Raw genomic sequence first — 23,533 nt, 5'->3', positions numbered from 1 at the left:
CAAAACTCGGGAGACTGTACAGTTGGGGCTGGTAGAGAGTGACGCTGGTGCTTATATTCTTATGGGAGGCAGAAGGGAAACAAGACCAGAGCCCGGGGGAATTTCCCCAAGTCTCACCCCAGGCCAGTGCTCCGTATCTGCTAGCAGCTGGGCTTCTGAGCCCCCAGCCCCCCTCTCCCAGTGTTGCTGCCTCACCTGGAGGAGCAGCAGACCCCATCCACCCCCACTGCCCTGCCTCTTCCTAGAGCAAGACTCAAAGAGCCCTGAGTTAAACGTTCACTAATTGAGCCTTAAAACGCTTTTAGGAAATACAAGAGGGAAGGTGTGTTTGGCTGAGTCCTGGGGGGAAGGTGAGCCTGAGACTAGTTTTCTACACTTCATGCACATGAATCCACCTTGCTGCTCCCCCTTGCTCAGGACTCCTCCCTCTTGCCCTTAGACAGCTCCTTTTATAGCTCAATGTCCTTTCCCTCAAGTTCCAGTGAAGGGCCCTCGCCAGAGCCAGCTCTCGCCACAGAGTCCACACGTGGTTCCAGAAGCAGCTGGCAGCCAGGAGCCAGGCAGCCCTGGCAGCCAGGAGGAACAAGCACTTCTTTTAAAATAAAAGAAAAGGGGCACCTGGGTGGCTCAGTCGGTTAAGCGTCTGACTCTTGGTTTCTGCTCAGGTCATTTATCTCATGGTTTGTGAGTTCCAGCGCGAAGCCTGCTTGGGGTTCTTTCTCTCTCTCCCTCTCTGCCCCTCCCCTGCTTGCATTCTTTCTCTCTCAAAATAAGTGAATAAAACATTAAAAAAAAATAAAATAAAATAAAATAAAATAAAATAAAATAACGTGGATATGATTTCATCTAGATAAACACAGGAAATCTGAGAACAAACCAGCACCAGCAACCACCATGTGAGCACATCCCAGGGCAGCACAGGCTCACTTCCTCCCTCTCTGACCCTGCGGGTCAGGCCATGTCTCCACTGAACCATGAGAGACCTGAAGCTGAGCCAGCACCTTGCAAAACCAGGATGGAAAGCCCAGCGTCCTCCCAGGCCACCATCCAAGGGGACACAGAGAGGCAGCAGGGCCCTGAGCTGGACAGATGCCTCAGGCGGAGGCCAACCCGACCTCTAGGAAAGGAAGATGAGGCACGGGGGATAGATGTCAGGATCTGAAAGCAAAGCCAGTGAAGCCGCCCTTTGAGGTTGGGGAATGAAGAAAGCTTCACACCAGGTAAATGGAAGCTGCAGAAGGAAGAGAGAAAAAAGCTCTGCTTCTCTGACAGGACAACAGGAGTTTGGCGAGGGGTGGATTAGGCCAAGTGTTATCCTCCATGATGAAACGCAGCAGCCGGTGGTAATGAAATATTTATGAATGGGGAGGCGATGCTGCATTCTGCAGTGCAGCACAGGGGAGAGCGAAGTTTCAAGAATACTGTAATAGCAAAACCCTCCATTAATTATCGGAAGCAAGCTGTAACACCAGTTCCTATGGCAACAGGGTCCCCAATGGATTTTGTCCTTTTTTTTTTTTAAGCTGCTCCCATTTACTGTGGTACATTGCATTTGTTTCCCACCAGAGGCTTGTGCTTGTCCTTTGCAAATGAATTCGTCCTGTCCTCACAGTGGCTGCAGCAGAGACTGGCAGGCCAGGGCTCAGGGAAAGTGAAAGATTATGCAACTTTGCGCTAAGGATGGTGATAGGTATTGTGAGTATCTTCACTTTGAAGATGGAAGGGCAAAAGACACTGAAGGTAACTAGTAAAGAGTGTGGGGTTATTAGGGAGGATGTATCCAGGTCACCCTGTCCTCCCCGCCCCCCCCCCCCCCCAGCCACAGTGTTTGTGATCCAGGACTGCACCAGGGATGTGTCCTTGCAGCCCAGCTGAACTCTCCATCAACATGCCCACTGCAGCTGCAGTGGAATCTAATACCCACTCATAAAGCTCGGATGTGAGTGCTCCGGGGTAGGATGTATGAGAGACAGGGCTGTGGTTCCCAGGGAAGGCAGAGCAGCTGCCCCCTCTGCCTGTGGCCAGTTCTCCCCATGTTCCACCTTTACCCACCACTTCCCTCCCCTGCCCAAATGTAAGTTTAATTTGGCAGCAGTGTGAAAGTGGTTCTTTCAGGGGGAGCCATATTGGGATGGACTGGCCCTGGACTGCTATCCCCTGGAACACCCTGTCCCAGGCCACAGGAGCTACCCCGGGGCATGGTCAGTGGCTTCACACATCCTACTAATGATAGGGCCCCCAGCTCATTCAGGAGTCTCCTGAGAATGATGTGGGTCCTGCTAAATAAATGGCCTGGGGCAGCGGAGTGGGTGGGGGTCAAGTCTCTGCCTTGACTCGGAGAGAGTGTTGGTCTCATATCATGAAGCTGTTCCAGGTCAAAAATAAATTTCTACTTCTCCAGAATTCTTTTTCTGGTTTTACTCTGCTTTCTAAGTTGCCAAAGGGACGTGCAAGCTTTTGCGAACAAAACTGGGAAGATGCCAGAAGAAGGATTAAACCGAACTTATGAATGTGTGCGTTTCTGTTAATGGAGTTCTACCTGGAGTGACACTGGTGTGGCTTCCCCGTGGAGGCCCACCCAGCTTAAGGGAGGGGATGAGCTCAAGAGCAGAGTGGGTCCTTGGTCCTTGGACTTCTCTCCTGTGCCATCAGTCCCTCCTAACTTAGACCTCATCCTTGGGACTGATATCCAGGTACCCAGGCCACTTCAGTACCTCCCCAGTGCTAGGCCCCATGGTTGTCACCTTATCAACTCTGCACAAGAGGGTTGTCTGCCTCATTCAGCAGTGAGGAAACAGAGGCTTCAAGGAGGAAGGTCAATTCCTAGGCCACATGTCTCCTCAGAGGCAGAGATGGGCTCCAAACCCACTCCCTCCAAAGCCTGTGCTTCCAAAGCCCTCACTAAACAGCCTCCTGAAGCCCAAGCCCTGCCAGGGCCCCAGCCGGCTCTCTACCAAGGTCTAAAAGCAGTGGCTCCCAGGCCAGAGGGGCCACACCATGGGGGACTTGTCATACGTGCAGGGAGAAAGCATCAGAAATTCTAATTAGGGTTTCTTATTATCCCCTTGTAATATCAATATTGGTGTCTGCTTTGGGATGCCTTCACTAGCTCAGTGGCACATTAATAGAATTTGCAAATCAATAAACATTCCCATATTGGATGTATGCCCCAAATTATGTTACCAATATTGGAAGCGAACAAAAAGATGGGGTCTAATGTTGGAGATAATGACAAGGGCCCACCCCCCGGGTCTCTCAGGGGCCAGAGAGGATGGCTTGCCATAGATCTCAGCTTTCACCTGCAGTTATGTCTGTCTGTTCCTCAGGATCCTTCTAGACACTGCTCAACACCAATCTTTTCAGTGGCGCTGTGCCTGGCTGTCTAGGAAAGATGACTTCCACCACAATCAGAGTGCAGGATACCCTTGCATCACCAGAGGCTGGATGTATGGCTTCTGGCTGTTTCCCATACTTGCTAGCATTCCAGTCCTCCCGGGGTTTACTGGGGACATAGGGAGGAGGAGATGGGGAAGCATCCAGGAGTGGGGAGCACAGCATTTCGGTCCCCCTGGCCACCCACAAAAGCAGCGGCCCTTTCTGACCCATGTCTTCACTCTGTTGGGAAGCCAGGGCCTCGAAAGCCTTCCCTAACTGATCTGTGGGATTTGGGGGGTGGGCAGGAGTACGTGGGACGAACAGAACTCATCTCCATCTCGTCCTCAGGTGGGAATCGGGGTTGTCTACACATTCCCTAAAAAGCAGAAAGGAACCCTCTCCTTCCTTGTTAACAAGCTTTGGAGTCTAATTAAATGCTCTGGACCTCAGTTTCCTTGTCTGTAACATAAGAAAATAAACAATCAGACTTTCTTCACAGGGTAGTTATGAGAAGTCAAGGAAATTCCAACATCCCCCAAAGCTTCCCTGCAGATCGGCGACAACAGAAGCTTGAAATAATCACAGCGCTTGGCATAGAGTAAGTGCTCATAAATGCTGGTTTTCTTCTACTCTCTGCCACTTGCTAGCTGTGTGTAACTTAACTCTGCAATGCCTCGCTTTCTTCATTTTGAAAATAAAAAACAATGCATGTCCTATTTCATGGCATAGCTGAAGAACTCTGTGTGGTATGGATGTGGGAAGGTCCACAGACTTGGAAACAGCAGGTGCGCTCATTCAGTTAAAGGAACAACCACCACTTAAGTGATTGTGTGATAATGGTGGGAGAGAAAGGTAGATATCCAATGACTTTGGCTTCTTATGACTTACTGTCTGCATACACATGTGCAGTGATTCTGGAAAGCCCACTTAGCCTTTTGGAGTCTTAGTCTTCCCATCTACAAAATGGGGATAGTAATAATACATACCTCATTTGATTTTTAGGATGACTATGTGGGACAGTTAATATTTTTTTTTCAAATTTTTAAGGTAAATTCTAGTTAGTTAACATACAGTGAAATATTGGTTTCAGGAGTGGAATTCAGTGTATGTAATTCACCACTTACACCTGGTGCTCAGCGTAACAAGTGACTTCCTTCGTACTTAACACCCAACTAGCGCATCCCCTGCCCACCTCCCTCCACCAACCCTCAATTTGTTCTCTATTATTAAAGGACTTTTATGGTTTGTTTCCTTCTCTCCTCTTTTTGTCCCTCTTCCCATATGTTCATCTGTTTTGTTTCTTAAATTCCACATATGAGTGAAATCATATGGTGTTTGTCTTTCTCTGATTGATTGATTTCGTTTAGCATAATACATTCTAGCTCCATCCACATCATTGCAAATGACAAAATTTACACTCTTTTTGATGGCTGAGTAATATACCATTGTATATGTATTCCACATCTTCTTTATCCATTCATCAGTTGATGGACATTTGGGTTCTCTCCATAGCTTGGTTATTGTTGATAATGCTGCTATAAACATTGGGGTGCATCTGCCACTTTTTGTATCCTTTGGGTAAATATCTAGTAGTGCAATTGCTGGGTCATAGGGTAGTTCTATTCTTAACTTTCTGAGGAACCCCCACACTGTTCAGAGTGGCTCCACCAGTTTGCATTTCCACCAACAGTGCAAAAGGGCTTCCCTTTCTCTGCGTCCGGTCAACACCTGTTGTTTCTTGTGTTGTTAATTTTAGCCATTCTGATAGGCATGAGGTGGCATCTCATCATGGTTTTGATTGGTATTTGGGTATACCCAAATTTGGGTATACCAAATTTGATTGGTATTTTAATGCTTAGCACAGAGCTTGGTCTGCAGTCAGTGCTGAGAAAATGTGAGTTGTAGGCAGTAATAGACTACCATCATTATGATGCTGACATTTCTAGGCTTCTATTAAGATTCTCATTTAATTTTCACACTAGCCCTGAAGAATTGACACTCTTGTCCCCAATGCACGGGTGAAGAAATTGAGGCTTGGAGAGGCTGAGACTTGCCCAAGTTTACATGGAATATATCAATGGAACCAGGTCTCTCTGTTGTCCAAGCCTATGATCGCACTCCTACACCGAGAACCTCGCCCCACGCTTCCTGGGCCTGGACTGGCTGAGCTGCTGCTGCTTTGTCATCCTCCTCAAGCACCAGCAGCAGGAGGCTGTGGAAAGCATAAAACTGGGCTTTCCAAATGGTGTGGCTCTATGGCTGCCTTGGGGCACCTGGGATCCCTTAGATCATAGAACTCAATCGCTCTTTCTCTCCACTGTGCTGGTGAGTCTGGCAGGAGCAGACCAGACAGTAGGAAGAGAAGGAACCATCACTTGTCCCAGACACATTACTTCACAAAAGTCAGTCCTCCAAACATCGGACCAGAATTCCACCCCAGGCACTCAAGTTGGGAAAACAATAGCCTTCTCAGGGTTTTCTTCAATGTGCTTTGATTTTCTGCTCTGAAGGAAAGACCAGAACTTGGCTAGACTGACCCCAGACAGACCAGAGCAGCCTCCAACAGCTGCGTGGCCTCCTGTGGCATCAGGGCAACTCCTGAAATGGGATAACACCTTCCTATGTGTGTGTGGCTTCAGGAGCCGGGCTGGCTGACTTGAGCCACACTCTGGGTTCAGTGGCCCAGCCTTCCCACATGGTCTTGACCCTCAAGACCCCTTCTCTTGCCGTCTCACCCCCCCAGCCCTGGGATAGACTGTGCGTGAACAAGGAAATTACAGCATTCACGTCTCTAAGTGCACATGTATATGCAGGCTGATGCAAGAGCTCAGCTGCACCAAAGCCCAAGAAGGGCAACTCAGAGCCATCAAATTACAGGGAAGAAGAGAACGACAGCCTTAAAGCCCATTGCCTAGAGAAGAGAAGAGACCTTAAATCTATGTGACCTTATCAATTGATTCAGCCTCTCTGAGCCTCAGCTTCTCTCCCTAAGGTGGGAATCAGTAAGATGAGACTCATAATTGTATGCAGAGCTGGTGGCTCCTGGTCTGTCTCTCCTTTCACCCCACATTTATTAAGGTATAATTGATAAAAATTGTATATATTCAAGGTATACTGTTTGAAGTTTTCTTTCTTTTTTTAAGTTTATTTTTTAAAGAGAGAACATAAGCAGGGGAGGGGCAGAAAGAGAGAGAGAGAGACAGAACCCAAAGCAGGCTCCAGGCTCTGAGCTGCCAGTGCAGACCCTGATGTAGGGCTCAAACTCACGAGCTGTGAGATCATGACCTGAGCCAACTGAGCCACCCAGGCGCCCCCAGTTTGATGTTTTCATATACGCATACATTGTGAAAGGAGCACCTCAATCAAACTAATTAACCAATCTATCACTTTGATTAATTACCATTTTCCTTCTTCCTTTTTTTCTTTTGGTGAGAACACTTAAGATCTACCCTCTTAGCAAATTTCAAGTATAATATATATTCTTAACCAGAGTCACCATGTTGTACTTTATTTTTTAAAAATATTTATTTATTTATTTATTTTGAGAGAGAGAGAGAGAGAGAGAGAGAGTGAGAGAGAGCTGGAGAGGAGAAGAGAGAGAGAATCCCAAGCAGGCTCCATACTCAGTACAGAGACTGACATGGGGCTCGATCCCATGAACTATGAGATCATGACCCGAGCTGAAATCAAGAGTTGGATGCTTAACTGAATATGCCACCCAGGCACCCCACCATGTTGTACGTTAAATCCCCAGAACTAGCTCCTCCTGTATAACTGTAATTTTGTATTTGGCTATGAACAATATCTTCCCATGTGCCCCCATCCCCCAGCCCCTGGCAACCACCATTCTACTCTCTGCTCCTGTGAGTTTGACTATTTTAGATTCCACATACATTAAAGTATCATGCAGTATTTCTCTTTCTGTGTCTGTCTTACTTCACTTAGTACAATGTCCTCCAGGTTCTTCTATGTTTTCGCAAAGGGTAGGATTTCCTTTTTTTTAAAGGTTGAGTTATGTTCCATTGTACGTATAGACCACATTTTCTTTATCCATTCATCTCTTGAAGGGCACTTGGGTTGTTCCCATATGTTGGCTGTCATAAATAATGCTGCAATGAACAGGGAGGTGCAGATATCTCTTTGAGAACTTGATTTTGTTTCCCTTGATACATACCTAGAAGTGGGATTGATGAATCTCATGGTAGCTCTATTTTGAATTTTTTGAGGACCTGCCATACTGTTTTCCATGCTCCTCTCTTACTCAGGGAGGAGAGGCTGCAGGTGCCAGCAGCTGTGAAGCCATATGAAGTCTATGGGGTCAGTACCCTGCTCCAGAGAGCTCCTCACTGCCGGGACTCGAAACTCCCTCACTGGAGATGAATTTCCTTGAGTTTTGCAGGCTAGATGGAGAGTGCTGCCATGCAATCTGTATTCAGACCCCAGAACCAAGAGAATCTGGGCTCAAATCCTCAGAACACAGCAGTGTGACTTCAGGGGACATGACTGAGCTTCTCTGGGCCTCAGTTCTTCTGTAAACTGTCAATGAAATTGACAGTTGGAACTGAGCCTGCGGAAGTCTGTCACATATAGTCAACTCTTATTTTTAATAATAATAATAATCAGAATCTCTGTGAAAGAGGGGGCAGGTGTGTTTTGTGGGTCTCCCTTAGAGAGAGATTACATTAGATGGCATCTTAGAGTGGGGCCCTGCAGTAATGGAACCAGAGAGAAGAACCTGTAGTTGGAAGACAAGGAGGGGGTTGGGGGTCAGGGGCATGGGGAGACTGGGAAAATGGGGGACAGGCCAAGACTCTCCTTTTCCAGCCTCTAGCTCTGTCTCAGTCAGGCCCCAGGGCCTTCAGATGGGGAGGAAGGGAGGCAGCCAGGACTTCTCTCCCGGTTTTGCAGTGAAAGACCACAATCAATTTTTCAAATCATCCACTACGTCTGTCAGGCTCAGCCCCACCTGGATCACAGCTTCCCCTGAGACAGGTCTTGAAAGACACGCCTCTTCAGACTTTTGTCTAGTGGAAGGCCAGGGAAGACCTGGAAATGCATTCTTTACATCATCCATGTCTCATTAGCAAGGAGAGACCTCAGAGGGCAGGCTGCCCCCTCTCCAGGCCCCTGTGTGCCTGCCAGTCCCCCTGCACCAAGAATGGAGTGTTCACAAAGCTGCTAACATGATTAGCCACCTGCTCTGTGCTCCTAAGAAGACACCCACCTTGGGAGGAAGCCCCTCCAGGATGATTTCTTTAGGGTAAGTCACCTGTCAGGCATTTGCTGTCTAGAGGTTGCTTATTAGCCAAATGGAATCATTTATGTACTCAGGATATAATTTTAGGACAGGACTGGGAAATGATCTGCTGGTTGTGAGCTGTTGGCAGAGGGGAAGGGGGGTTAGCGCATGGAGGTGGAAGGGGCCAGGGAGAGGAAGGGAAGAGAATCACCTGAGGTTTTGGCTGTGCAGCATTTAATGGGAAAATGAGATATTTCCCAAGCAATTGCTTTTAAGTGTGACTATTGAAATTAATGCCTTGTTCCAGTATCTCACATCTTTGTTAGAACATTTGCCTCTCAGAGGGAGCCAAAAAAAAAAAAAAAAAAAAAAAGAGAGAGATAAACTTAAAGACCTGGAATGAGCACAGCTGATCTGCTGAAACAGCTGAGGACAGTGGGATGCAGGATGCTTGGTGGTCAAATGGGCTCTCAGGTCACACCCAGAGGCCTCATCGTGCCCACTGTTTGGGAGGGACTCCCCACTAGGGCCCAACTTTCCCTGCCATCCCCAAGCACTTACAGAGAGCTGAGGGACAGGGCAGCTCAGGACGCACAGACGGGCCTGAGCTGCTGTTGTGCTCAGACCTGCCAGATCCCTGGGCTTCCGAGCCCAGCAGCAGTGAGTTTCTAGGCCCAAATGTTGCTTCAGTCATAGCCCTGTTTCCCCATGCACAGTGTTGGCTCACAGGGATGTCAGAGTTCCCCTGTGGGGTCATAATAACAGCTTGGAATTTTGAGCTCTTCCTGACTGTGAGGCCCAACCTGGGGGGTGTGGGCTGTGGAGAGGGATAAGAGCTGGGGAGTGTCCTGGGGGGAGCACTGTGAGCCTGTTTGAAGGTTGTGACTGGATTCCTCTGAGACAAGGCACATGCTTTGCTTCACTTGAAGCCTGAAAATATTTGTGTTTCCTTCCTAAAAACTGGAGTTGGACCCCTAAGTAGCCCTAACATTGTGGAAGGCAGGGCCAACCACCCTCTCTTCATCCAGCCTTGAATATTATCCCAAGAGGAAAACCCTCTCAAGGGTTGCTGCCCACTTGCCTTCCTCCCCTCTGAGGCCAGGACATGTGCTGACCAGGAATAAGTTCTCTGGCCTGGGTTTAATAAGGATGAGCATCAAACACCTGTGAACGTGAACTCCATCCCCTCCCAGACGCTGCTCCTTCAGGAGTTGTGTTCTCTGATGGCATCTACTCAACTGTCCTTGCAACCTGAGAGTGAAGTCAGCACAGCAGACACAGATGGCAGATGAGGGGAACTGGCTGTGCTTCTGGCCCCACTGGAGCCACGAGAGAAGGTCAGGCTTTGCCCCCTGCAGAAGTGACTTTTGGGCTCATTGTCCCTGCAGATTGGTGGTAGCTCACTGGGCTGTGTGCCCCCCAGGATGAGCTGGGTCCCTGGTCTCACCTGCTGTGCTATGGCCCTCTCTGGGGCCTCTTCCTAACCCCAGGCCTACTGGGTGGAGTTGACAGACACATTTTGGCCTGAGCAGAGGAACAGCCACTGGACAACTGCAGCTACGTGGAAGATAGGAGCAAAGTGTGACCTTGGAATCCCACCAACTTGGGATAGGGTGCGAGGGGGCTGGGTCAGGCATTGCTCAGGAGGGCCTTCTTGTGCCCAGAAGGTCCTGGACTACAAGACCCCTGAGTTCCCTCTCCAGGATCTGTGAATGGGCAAAGTAAGGACAACCTAGATCGAACCTTGAATCAGGAGAAGGGACAGCATCTCCGGGCACAGAGATGGAGGTGGGAGTGAGGGGAGAATAAGCTGTGTGACCCCAGGTATGCCACTCAACATCTCTGGGTCTTAATTTCTTCATCTATAAAATTAATCATGAGGGCAAACCCCGAGGAATGTCAGACACACAGATTTTACTCTGGGATTCTTGCATGCAGTCAGGACTGTGTGAGCAATGAGAACCCACTGTGCATTTTCCAAACCTTCCAAGGAGTGGCAGATAGCTCATCAGAAACAGAGATACTGAGGAGGTAGCATTGGGAGGTGTCCACAGACCCTGAAACCTCTGCTTCTAGATGAGTCACTTCTTGGAGTTCCATTTATGCATCTATCATTTTGATGCTAGAATATGCCCTACCTGCTTCATAAATGATGAGGATATGTGAACATGTTACATTTATTGGGATAACACTGGGCTGAGCACTTCCCATGCATCATTTCACTCAGTCCTTCAAACAAACCATGTGGTTGACTTTATCAACCCCATAATACAGATGGGGACACTGAGGATTGGAGGGCAGGCTGTGAAGATGGGGCAAAACTGGAGCTCAGGTCTGTGCTGTCTGAATTCATAGCACAAACATTTTTTTTTAATGTTTATTTATTTTTGAGACAGAGGGAGACAGAGCATGAATGGGGGAGGGTCAGAGAGAGGGAGACACAGAATCTGAAACAGGCTCCAGGCTCTGAGCGGTCAGCACAGAGCCCGACGCGGGGCTCGAACTCACGGAGTGTGAGATCGTGACCTGAGCTGAAGTCGGCCGCTTAACCGACTGAGCCACCCAGGCGCCCCACAAACATTTTTTAAGACAAGAACATTTTTTAAAAAAGTAATAGCACCATCTTCATGGGAGGCATGGTTGCTCTTGCTTAAAAAGACCCAGAGCTTCAGATGTGGAAACAGAGGCCCACGGAGGCATGGAGACTGGCCCGGACTTGGCACATCGATGTAGATTTGGGAAGTTATCCAAGGATAGGCAAACTGTGAAAATCACCAGCCACCACGGCCATCCTTCTACATCGGCCCAATTCTCTAGCCAGTTACCTCATAGGCAGGTCCTTCGGAAAGTGGGACACAGGCCTGGAAAGTCTAGATGGGGTGGAGAGGGAGAGGGGGAAAACTGGCCCAAAGCAGGGAACAGAAAGTTGGGGATGGGAAGAGAGGAGAGAATTGCAGAGGCTGCCGGCTGGGGACATCCAGCCATTGTGCGACCCTCCTCTGATCATCTCTGAATATACTGGAGGTGACCAACCTGACGCCTGCCTTCACCGCCTCAGATGTCCTCCATGCCAACCCTCCTGGAGGGTGATGCATTTTCGGTTTCAACTGATGCAGTGAACAGAGCACAGGAATTACCTGACAGTCACTGGTCCGAGTGTCAATATTGCCAGGGGAAGCAGGCATTTGCTGCCCCTCCTGGGACATTCGGATGCTTGAGGGCAGCTGACACTGACTTAGTGCATACATGTGTTCCCCTCACTCTTCCCTGCTGTGGCCCAAACAATGCTCACCTTCTGCCTACTTTTCTGTGAGCCACCTGGGCCCTGGGGTGTGCTCTCCTTTAGCACTGTCATTCCTGGTGGGTCCCCTCACAAATCTCTCTGGCCTCCCCAAAGGAAAGTGATCATCTCTAGGCTCTCCTGAATCTGTAGCCCAAAACTGTGCAGGGCTTAGAGGAGTCCCTTAAGTAAAGAAAGAAAAACAGCCTAGAATGCTGTGGGGGAGGGGGAGGTGATCATCAAATCAGAAGGCCTGTATTCTTTTCATACAACTTCTACCTGCACGGCTGTGTGACCTTGGGCAAGTCAGTTAACTTCTCTAGGCTTGTTTTCTCACTGGTAAAAGGAGCACCGGATGGCCTCTAAAGTCCTGGCCACATTGCAACTCCATCACTCTTGCTGGGATCATGCAGCGATTTCTCTGCCAAGGGTGAGGGAGGCATAAAGTGCAGAAAATGGTCATTGGAGGTTGGCCAAAGATTGGAGTTTGGGGACCCTGAGCACAGAGATAATGGGCGTGCATGCTCTCCATCAAGATGTGCTGGTTTAGACCCTGCCCTTGAGGCTGCTTTTACTGATTTCCATGGCAGCACCAGAGCACTGAGGAGTGGTCAATTTGCTATCCCTGAGTCTGCGCCGAACAAGCCTGGGGAAAATTCCACTGAGGAAAAAAAGGCTGCTGGGCTGAGCTCAAGACCAGAGGCTCATTTCCCTGAGCTGAGTTGTAATCGCCATGCCGGGTAGCGCTGTGCCTTGCCCAGCAGATTACAGAGCGGCTTTCTGTCTGCAGTGGTAAGCCAGTGTGATCAATACAGATGGAGAGTTCCACACAGCCGGGCTGGGAGGTGAAGCGTGCAGTCAGGCTGCCTGGGGAAAATTTGGGCACCCGGCCATTGTCTATAAATGGGCAGCTCTGACAGCATCTGCAGGGCCCGTGCACCTGGAGCAGACTCGCCCAGGTACTGATCAGGCAGGAGCAGCTTCCGTGTCCACCACAGAGAAGCCAGCAAAATTCTGGGGTTTTCCTTCCTCTCCTGCAGAGAAGGAATAGGCAGGCTCAGAGTGGGGTGACCCTGTCTTGGGCCCCATTGGGACCTGCGAAGAACCAGAGCCTCTAGTAGGGGAGTTCTGAATGATTGTCTCCAGGCCCTGGGGCGGAATGAAGGGACATCAAAACTCACGGCCGGTCAGGGATGGCCAGCCAGCCCAGGTTGTTACTTGCAGAAAGAAGGTGGCTGCTTTTGGAAACTAAAATTGCAGAGTGAGGCTTCTCTAGAAAACACCAGGCAGTATGGTGTGGTCATGGAGCCAACTGAATCCTGTGACCAGCTTGTCACTTCTGAAGGATGTTGCCTTTTGAGTGATGCTTCCCAGTTTTCTCCTCCATAAAATGGGCATAGGTTTGAGAATGTGAAGGTAAACTGAGGTAATAACAGGTACATAATAAATTCTTGCTTCATAAAAGAAAGGCATCCTATCTCAGAGCTTGTTCTGTGACAGAGTTAGAGAAGTAAGGAATCCTCTCCAGCCTGAAACTATGTCCTCTGAAGAATCCTCAGGGCAGCTGGGCATTGAGGAAGAGATGGGGTGGGGAGACAAAAGAGAATGAAAAATGGTCTCTGTCCTCTGGGCCTCAATTGGAGTGCAGGAACATAGGCTATTTAGAGAATACCAAAAACACATGATCCAATGCCATGCATGTAGAAGTTAGTCCCTAAATCCTAACTCAGTTCCCTAGCCTTCCAGAATTAGTAAGCTAGTAAAGACACTAGGGAGGGAAAATACTTAATCCAATTGAACATTGGTGGTATGTTTCATTCTGGATAGCAAATATAATTCTAGAAAGTTCTATTGTGGCATGAAAAATTTATAAATTTCATCATACTTAAAAAACCTTTTTTTAATTGAAGTTTAATACACACACTGGAAAGTGCACATGTCACAACCTGGACACATCTATGTAACCAGGATCCAGATCAAGAAATAAAACATTATAAAAACTTTAGAGGGCCCTCCCCATGCTTCCCTCCAATCTCTTACCCCCTTAGGATAATCACTATTCTGATTTCCAAGAACATAGCTTAGTTTTACCAGGTTTTACTTTATTTAAAGTGATACACTCTTGTGTCTATCTTTTGCTTAACATTGTGTTCATCAATTTCATCCACATTGTTGCATGTAGTGTCTATCTGTTCTCATCACGGAAGAATATTCTGTTGTGTGACTATATCACAGTTTATTTACATCTATTCTACCATTGATTAACATTTGCATAATTACCAGACATATTCTAAAACAAATGATGCTGATCAGCACATTCTACTACCTGTGTGTTGGTGGGTATATATGTGTATTTCCATTGGGCACATACCTGAGAGTGGAATCTGTGAGTCAGGACTTATGTGTATATTCAGTTTTATAAATATTGTTAAACATGTTGTACCAATTTCACTAGCAGTGTATATGAATCTAGTTCTTCCACACCCTTGCTAACACTTATTATTTTCTATGTTTTTCATTTACCAGAATGTTTGGCCATTCTGGTGGGTGTCTATTGGTATTAATTTGATTTTAATTTGCATTTGCCTGATTAATGCAATTGAGCATAGTTTTCTATGTTAACAGCCATTTGGATAAACTTTGAAAGGAAAGGCTTGTTCAAGTATTTTGTTCATTTTTTTATTTGGTTAACTTATTCTTATTGATTTGTAGGAGTCTAAGGACAAGTCCTTTGAAGATGGGAAAATCCTTTTGTGGTGTGAATAGTGTTTGAATCTACATTTAGAAATCCAAATATTGGAGTTTCTTAAAAGTAAGTCACACAAGGGGACAGCTGCCTGGCTCAGTCAGTAGAGCATGTGACTCTTTTTTTTTCTGTTTATTTATTTATCTATCTATTTTTGAGAGAAAAGAAAGTGTGAGCAGGGGAGGGGCAGAGAGAGGGAAACAGAGAATCCCAGGCAGGCTCCACACTGAGCCCAATGTGAGGCTCAAATTCATGAACCGTGAGACTGCGACCTCAGCCGAAATCGAACACTTAACTGACTGAGCCACCCAGCTGTCCCAAGCATGTGACTCTTGATCTTGTGGTAGTGAATTCAAGCCCCACGTTGGATATAGAGATTACTTAAAAATAAAATCTTAAAAAAGAAAAGAAAAAGAAAAAGTAAGACTACTTACAAATTTCAACAGGGAGGTAAATGTGAGCATGGGGAAATTCAGTCTCAAACTTTCCCAGCTACAAAGCACCTCTTGAAAAATAAGAAGACTGTTGCCTTTTTTTCCAGCCAATTTCATACTTGTTGACCAAGTGGGGATGGCAGGTCATTCCACAGGGGGAGGGGAATGAGGACAGTGAATGAAGTGGCTGTTGGGGACAATGGGGAAGGACAAATGGGGCACCAAGGAGAACCTGTAGTCCTGCAATTGGACTTGCTATGTAATTGGGCACATTGCCAGGCTCAGCAAGGACTTGTGGGATGAAACTCCATCTGACAGGGGCTTGTTGAGAAATGGAAAATGAGTCATGGAGGCCTTATGAGTTAGGTGGACAGGTATCTGGAGAATCAGTGTCAGTTCAGCTAAGAAAAATGCTTGTGCTTCATTTGGAGACAATCCCAAAAGCCAAAACATAGAACAAATGCACCTCAGGCAGCTCCCACCCTCCAGATTAGTGCAGATTGTCACTGCGTATGCCTTAAGACTCTGTTACTGTATTCCCAGGTGTGTGAGGCACATGGACCCACACTTGTCCTAAGCCCACATTTCAGAGACCAGCCCAGCTGCCAGCTGTGTTCCACCAGCCACTCTGACATAGACAGCACATTCTTCAGGCCTTCAATACTACTATTAAAGGACTTTGCCTTTTAATTTTCATTTTGCACAGTGCTATACATACTTGTCCTTTCTTAAATTAAAATGAGACCCAGGAAAAATTTTCCTGGCTTTCATTCATTCAATAAACTTATACTGAGCACCTATTGTATGCCAACCATCTTGCTAAAAGATAAAGAAATAACACAAGGTCTTGCCCTCAAGAACCTCACAATGTTGTGGAGGAAATAAAATATTAAATGATTAATGTCAAATAACGTAGTAGTTGTGAGACAGAGGTTTGCAAAGTGTTAATGGGACAGGGGGCTTAGCCAGTGGTTGAGGAAGGGAACAAGCAGGGGTGAGAAATCTCAGAAAAGTCTTCCTGAAAGAGTTAAAACCTTCAAGTCTATTTCTTCCTGAATTCTGCAAAGGTGATATGTTAGAAGTTAGGAATTCACAAAACCCCACCATGCATCAGAGCAGAAGGAAAAGATTTCCAATTTTCTAACCTGTTTAAATACCCCATACTGTTATACCTAAGGTCCTCATGACTTATTTTAATGAACATATTTTTTTCCCATTTTGAACATGAACTCAATGAAAGTTAATTAAAATGATGTAAAATGTGACCTTATGTGAATTAACTAATGTTAGAAAAAATGAGCTTCTTTTCCTTCCTATTACTCACCTATGGAAACCCAAGAAAACAGTCACCATCTTTTACAAAGAATTGCCAGGACTCATGGTGTTCAACATCTTTCTCCTGCTTGCAGCAATGAGAATGGGCAGCTGGGAAACTGGGTGGAAACTTGAGGATTTGTTGTGCAGTAATTCAGGGGATGCTCCCTCTGAAGGGCAGTGGGGCTAAGATGAGCAGAGTCATGAGTAAGTGAAATGTGGAAGGATTTATTCTAAGTCAGAGCACAGGGCATGGGTGGAAGCTAAGATTCTATCAAGAAAGCCAACTGAGCCACTAAGCATTGTGGGAGCCACTAAGCTCTTCTTGTGCTCTCCCTCCTAGAGCATATGGCAACATTATCAGTTGAATCCATTGGGATGCTTTCGGTTGCAAGTAATAGAAACCCTAATTCATCATGATGTGAACAATTAAGCAGTTTATTATCTCACATAATAAGTCCAGAGGGGCAGAAATTCCAGTTTTGGTTAATTCACAAGTTCACCAATGTCTTAAAGACTCAGGTTATTTCTGTCTTACTACTCTGCCATCCTAAATCTTTGGCTTATCCTCATAGACTATTCTCATAATGGACCCATGATGACTGTTTTGGTTTCAGGAACAACATACACACCCAAGCCCCAAGACAGAAAAGCAAACATTTTTAACTTTTTTTTTTTTTTTTAAAGGAGGGCCTTCCCAGAAACCTCATCAGCAGACTTTCTGCTTAGGTCCATTGACCCATGCCCATGCCTAAGCCAATAATCTCAATAATCTGACAAGGAAATCACTCCATCATACATATTTAGCTTAGGCCATGAACTCTCACTCCTGGCTAGAGGAATGGCTTAGACTTCCCCAAAGGATATGGTAACTTGGAAAATCAGATTTATTAAGGAAATGGGTAAGTGGCAGAACAGAAAGCAAGCAAGATGTCTACATGATATAAGAGGTTCTCTGCTTCTGCTTGGAGTTGAGGGGCACAGCCTTGAGAATTTAAGGTTGTACACTTAAATCACCTCATTTCTTCTCTTCAGTAGCAAGTAGTCATTAGAATCACACAAGACAAATGAGCATACTGTAGTGAAGAAACAACTTCATTACAGTGAGGATATTAAGGGAAGACCATATGTGAGCAGGTGGGGAAGCCCTTAGCAAAATTGCAGAGTGCCTAAAGCTTGGCTTCTGATGTGGAGAGCCTTTATTTTCTGTGTCCTACCTCCCCATTCCATATCCCACCCAAGAGACCCCAGGTTTCTATATTCTCCTCTCTGTCCCATCAAAGCTGACATGTGGGAAAGCATCAAACATAGTCACACTAGGCTTTACATGACAGTGAACACAGGCTGGGATTAAAGATAAACTTTGAGTTCCACCTCTGCCATTGCTAGCCTTTTAACCATTTTGATCCTCAATTTCCTCACCTACAAAAGGAAAATCAAGATACTACATGACAGGTTGTTGTTTCTGTGGTTATTGCTGTTAAATGTAACAGAGCAAGCTAACAGCTCACAGCTTGAAGATCTTCATGGCTTAGCAAAAGTTTATTTCCCACTAACACAGGGTCCAGTGTGGATAATTGTGGTCAGGTGGCTCTCCTGTGACCCAGGGACTCAAGAATGCTGCCCTTCTATTTTGTGGAATCACTATCTCCAGCATGTGGACTTTAAGGTTTCTGAAGGAAATTCACGCCTGCTTTTACTGCCTTGACCTGGAAGCAATGACATTATTGAGAATAGATCCAAGGGTACTAGACCCAATCTACCTAGACCAAGGGTGCTTGAATAGAAAGATTTGCTGTATTCCAGGAAGAGAAAATAGGTGTGGTGAGCACAGTCTCAGCCACATTATTGTTGTATTTGTTGCTATGATCATTATGAATACAGTGCATTAAAAAGCCAGTCATTTTCCAGATGCAACTATGACCCCTAACATTCACTGATGCTCACTGCCATCATCCCAGGAAGCCATATCTGAACAGTGAGGAAACTTAAGCCTGGTTTGAAATGTTGAGGGAACAGACATCTGTTACTGATGAGAGCCGTGGAGTCTGGGGACTTCTGTCTTCTCCACAATAGGCAGCATGGTCTTGGACACAGTGGTGCTGACTCCATAACCTTGGAACTTCTTCCTGGCAATTGTGGTGTTCATTCCGCTCTGTATCCTCAGGTTCCCTTCCTACTTCCATGCCCCTCAGTTCCCAGTTTGCTTTTTCTCCCAATATCTAGACTCCATTCTTTGTCAGAGGGCTACTTCTGGAAGGTGCTTTGCCTGAGCACATGGAGAATGGGAATTGCCAGCCAATGTCCATCCCTCCGACAAGTGAGTGGAGGGGCTCATGGTCCACAGACCTCCTGTGTGGGATGAGGCAGTCACCTTTCAAGCATGGGGCTTTGTTGGCTTTGCATTTTGCTCGGCTTCCTTCTCCCTATCCTGCTTCCTTATTCCCCTCCATGGAACACTGCCCAGTAAACCACTTTATTTCAGAATTTCAAAAATCCCAGGCCCCATTGAACCAAATAGCACAGAGCATATTTGGATACATTATCATTTGCCTCCTGCCTCAGTTTTTACATTCACAATCCCAAATATCACATAAGCAGACTTTAGTAGAATATAGAATCCCTGAATGATGTAGGGACTCAAAGATGTTCTATATTGCAGTTCATCAGTCCACATTTAGGGCTTCCAAGTGTTCTGAGAGATGAGTCTCAGCCCACTGCCAGCCAGGTCATGTGAAAACAGAATTTGAATCAGCAGAGAGGGTCTCTATCAATTGACTTAGACTTGCTTTCTCAATAAGGTATTATATTGTGAACTTGTAGACTCTGGATCTCAGGGCATGAACTTCCCAAGATTTGTGCTTAGGGTTATACAGTTTGCCATAAGTGAGATGATTTCAGCTCCATATTGACCATTTTTAAAGCCACTCCTTTCTCTTTTACCCCAATGAATGATGTTCTTGGCTTTGATTAGGCCTTCCCTTGCCTCCGAACTTATGATTTCCCCACAATATGGAGATATGTTTAGTAATGACCTCAGACCAGGTAAGTACAAGGAACAGTAAGATATACACAAGGCCGCACCTCAAGCCACTTGGGGGGCTTCTGTGACTTCAATCACTGTGCTGATCTTTATAGTGTGCCACCCTTCAATAAGGACTTGCTATTCCGGCAATGGGGAGTGCTACCCAAATGTAATGACTGAAGAATGAAAGTGCATAACAGTCTGGTCATTCCATCCCCCATGGGGTTGACCAAGGCTGTCATCAGGTTTGGTTCTACTTCTTTCTCTGCTTGATCCTTCTTCCCCCCGCCCCCCACTCCTTCATTGTTGACTCCTTAACATTCTGCAAGAAAAACTCCATCTCAGGGCCTGCTTTCAAGGGCACCCAATCTGCAATGGTCACGTTTCTCTCCCCTCACAGCCATGACCCTCCCTGAGGCACCAGGGATGACAAACATAATGGCCACATTCAGTGATGGACTCAGCTCTCTCCTCTTCTTTTCAAGCCCTCTGGGTCAAGAGCAAGGAGAAGAGAAAACCTCAAAAGGTGCAGTTTGGAGATTGTACAATGGGTTGTACAACTAACTCATTTTGATGCACACAGGGTAAAGGGGCTTCCCTGGTCTATGCAGGAAGGAGTTCTGTGTTTGTTCTAGAAATCATCCCTGAGTGCCCTCTCTCCTTCATCCTCACATTCAAACCCTTAGCAAGTTAGAAAGTCTTGCAGAATCCTCATTAAAATATATTTTGAATACATCTACTCCTCTCTTTCTGCTCTGCCCCCATCCTGGCCAAAGCCACTGTCATCCCTTACTGGATTCTATCTGTCTTGCCTCCTTGTATTCATTCTCCACACTAGAGTCGGAATAATTTTTGCATAATTATATTTTTCATTTCTAAGATCTCTCATTAGTTCTCTTCATAATTGCCAGGCTCTTGAGTCATACCCATCTTTTCTCTTGATATATGTGATATATACATCTTCCCTTATCTCTCTGAAGATATTAAATACATGGATCTAAAACTTTCTGTTCTGATACGCTAGTAACTCAGTTTCCCCAGTTGTAAGCTCTTTGTTTTGTTGAATTTGTTGATGCTTTTTTTTATGGGGCTGGTCACCTTCAAATGCTTAATGTGTATCGATTGTGTGAAAATCTCTGTATTTGTACATTTTATTAACCTATGACTTGATGTTTGGCAGGCCACTGGGGGCACAGGTGGGAGCTGTTGGCTTGGCTTGCGCTGTGGAGAAGGTCAGCACCTCCCACCAGGCAGGGGCGTCTCACTGTCCCATCTGCATGTGGGGGTTGCTCATTATTTCTGGGTGTTGTCAGTCACTGAAGGCTCTGCCTGGCCCTGTCCTCAGCTTTCACACTGACCAGGTCCTCGTTAGAGGCAGGAGCATCCCTTCCCAGGAAATCCATCCTGACAAATCAACCTAAACACATCCCCGCTTTCTTTTCCTTCATTGCATTGATCATAAGTGTCCATAAAATATTTGTTTATGTGTGGTCTCACTCACTAAACCACACGCTCTGAAGGCAGGGAGAAGGTCTATTTGGACCATCAGTGTGTAGCAAGTTCTCAACACTGCACCCGATACACATTTATTTCAAGGAATAATTATTGAATACTTGTTGTTTACACTTTCATGTTAGATTGCATTTACAGACAGGACTCTTAGGTAAACATGGTTTGGAAACAACTGCAAGAAAGGGTACCATATCAAATGAGGAGCAAAGGCTGATCCTTCTCTTTCTATTTAGATTCTGCAGGGTGGAGGAATGAGTGAGAGTTCCGCTGTATGGGCCCTGCACAGGCCTTGTGTCCAGGGGAAACTGTGGCTCTACCACTGTCCTGGGTTGACTCTGGAGCCTGATTTCACCTTCCCAAGAGCCAGGAGCTCATTTTCCCCCTGAACTCACAGCCTTCTGCCAGCAGAGAGAGGCTGAGCCTGCAGGAGCTGCTGCAGGACCATTATGGGAACTGGAGGAGACTATTACATGAGCTGCAGTGTCCTGGGGGGCTCAGCAGGTAGAAAGCAGAGAGATGGTGAGGGGGGGAGGCGCAGAGGGCTGTGTGCTGCACCGTTCTGAGTCAGCCCAGGGTGCTAGCAGCCTCACCCCACCCTCATGAGGATCACTGTGCCACCCGCACCTGTCTACCCATTCCTTTTTACAGTGGTAACACCTGCAGTTGGTAAGGGACCTTCCAGAAAGGAAGATGTTATTACACTTGAGAAGGAGGGGGCTTTAAGGATCATCGCTACTCTCCCAACTTCCTTTTATAGAAAAGTGAACTAGCCCAGATCAGAGATGCCTGGCCCAAGGTCACACAGGCAGGAAGAAGGCGAGCTGGAGCCAGAATGCAAAGCTCCTAATCCCCGGGGCACCAGCACTACATCAAGCTGCCATCTTTTTCCTCCCGCTCTTCAACTTTTACCTTGCCTCTGCTCCATCTTGTCCTCAGCCTCTTCTTACCACTTTAGTCCCGAGCCTCAGTGCACCAGCAATTCCCATGCCTCTGCCCCACCGCCATACAACGTGCTTAACCCCGCTTGGGATGAAGAGGCTTGCTCGCCTCTGACCACGTGGCTATCACCTGACTGAAGTTCCCTCTCTGGTATCAGACACAATCTGGGAGCTGCAGTAGGAAAACCAGGCATGGGCTTGGCCAGAGCACACACCAGCCCAGGCTCATTGACCCTCTGCACAGGCACTAGGCCTGCTTTTAACTTGGAGTGCACTGGTGAGCTTAGCCCTTGTCCCATAAGTCTGGTTCTCAGGCCTGGTTTCCTGGGATGCGAACACTTTGGAGGACCCTAAACTGTGTAGAGGTTTCATTTGACCACCTCAAGCACTGACTTCTGTCTTTAGCCTCTTATATCCCCTTTCTCCCTGGTGCCCCGTCCCACTGTCCCCTCCAAAATAGAGCGATCACTCCCTTCCTCAGAGCCATGACCATATGTGGTATGACTTCCAGTCTTGCACCCAGCACACGGTATTGCAGTGACTTGCTTAGTTCTCTGCCTTGGGTCCTCCCAGGGAGCACCCTGAGTGCAGAATCCATCTCTAGCACTCAAGGATGCTGGTGTTGAGAAGGGCCCCAGTCATTGCTGGCCGCTTGGCATCCACAGGTGGGTGCAAAGGGGGACATAGGAGGGAGAGTAAGGCTCTCCCAGCACCAGACTTCTCACCTCCACCTCCCACCCCAACTTGGGGCCACGAGTGACCCTGGGCTGCTGCTCATGACTAAGCCACAAGCCTCCAACTAAGCAGAGCCTGGCAAGGGCAGATCCCAAGGTGGGTGTGGAGGCCAGATAACCCAGCCCAGGGAGGGGCCCTGGGAGGATGACTTCCTGAAGAGCTGGGATTTCCGGAGTGACTTACTCGCTAGCGGAGCATCTTCTAGAGCGTGTCCAGTGGAATATGGTCTGCGAGTAAAAGACTCTGAGATCAACCAGGTTTAGGAAATGCTACTCACTTACAGGCTTATCCCTATTGAAGCTTCACGGAGTCCTTTGTTGTGTTAAAAGCCCTGAGCGACCGTACAGTAAGAAACATGAATTGTAAAACTGTGAAAACAAAAATAAATATCAGGGGGGAGAAATCTCTCCTGTGCCTGGGTGGGAGAGCCCAGCCTCCCCAAGGCCTGTGAGGGGCTTGGGGGCTTGTCACAGTTTCTGTCCTCACAGATGACACAGCACTTGAGGGGCGTGTTCTTCCACCCATCTGGGCTCAGCGCTGCTCCTCTGTATCTTGTTTATGCCTAGTTGCGACTTCGGGGCCCCCCCCCCCCCCCCCCCCCCCCCCCAATGAAAAAATAGTTTGAGCCCAGAAAGAGAGCTGGCCAATGAAATGCCGAGCTGGAACATTACAACATCAGCGAGGCCGCCCATTGGCTGGCTTGCCCTGAGGAGATGGAAGCAATCCCACGGCCCCTCCCTCACTCCCCGGCCTCCCCCCGACCCCTGGTCTCTGAAGACTGAATCAGTGCTGGAAGGGTCGCCATGCCCTTGGCCGTGGGTCCCATTAGCCGTCAGCCTGTCCATCCTCGGCTGGCAGCTGCTGCCTGCCAGCCTGTTGCAGAGTGAGCCTGCCTTCCAGCACTGGCCTCACACTCTGCCGATCCTGGGCTGAGC

The 23,533-nt window shown here is 47.2% G+C and overlaps 1 protein-coding gene and 1 long non-coding RNA gene across 3 annotated transcripts in view; one reads left to right on the top strand and one right to left on the bottom strand.

The window, feature by feature from the left end:
* Nucleotides 1-23,533, top strand: part of FARS2 (phenylalanyl-tRNA synthetase 2, mitochondrial) — a 621,462-nt gene that overhangs the window by 579,451 nt on the left and 18,478 nt on the right. Inside the window, exon 10 of one of the 2 annotated variants that reach the window (XM_040460426.1) lies at nucleotides 851-2,403. The exons of the other annotated variant lie outside the window; for it this stretch is intronic. Within the exon in view, the coding sequence (XP_040316360.1) occupies nucleotides 851-854 (4 nt within the window). The 3' untranslated portion in view covers nucleotides 855-2,403. Of the gene's footprint in view, nucleotides 1-850; nucleotides 2,404-23,533 lie in introns of those variants that run through there. 2 annotated transcript variants of the gene reach the window in all.
* LOC121020405 (uncharacterized) lies at nucleotides 7,562-9,404 on the bottom strand. The gene is made up of 2 exons (XR_005786122.1): nucleotides 9,176-9,404; nucleotides 7,562-7,911 (listed from the first exon to the last, which is right to left on the bottom strand). It is a non-coding gene; the product is annotated as an uncharacterized LOC121020405 (long non-coding RNA).

Source organism: Herpailurus yagouaroundi, unplaced genomic scaffold (assembly GCF_014898765.1).
Source record: "Herpailurus yagouaroundi ecotype Mexico unplaced genomic scaffold, PumYag 250, whole genome shotgun sequence".
NCBI lineage: Eukaryota > Metazoa > Chordata > Mammalia > Carnivora > Felidae > Herpailurus > Herpailurus yagouaroundi.
This window is presented reverse-complemented; position numbering and strand designations above follow the sequence as displayed.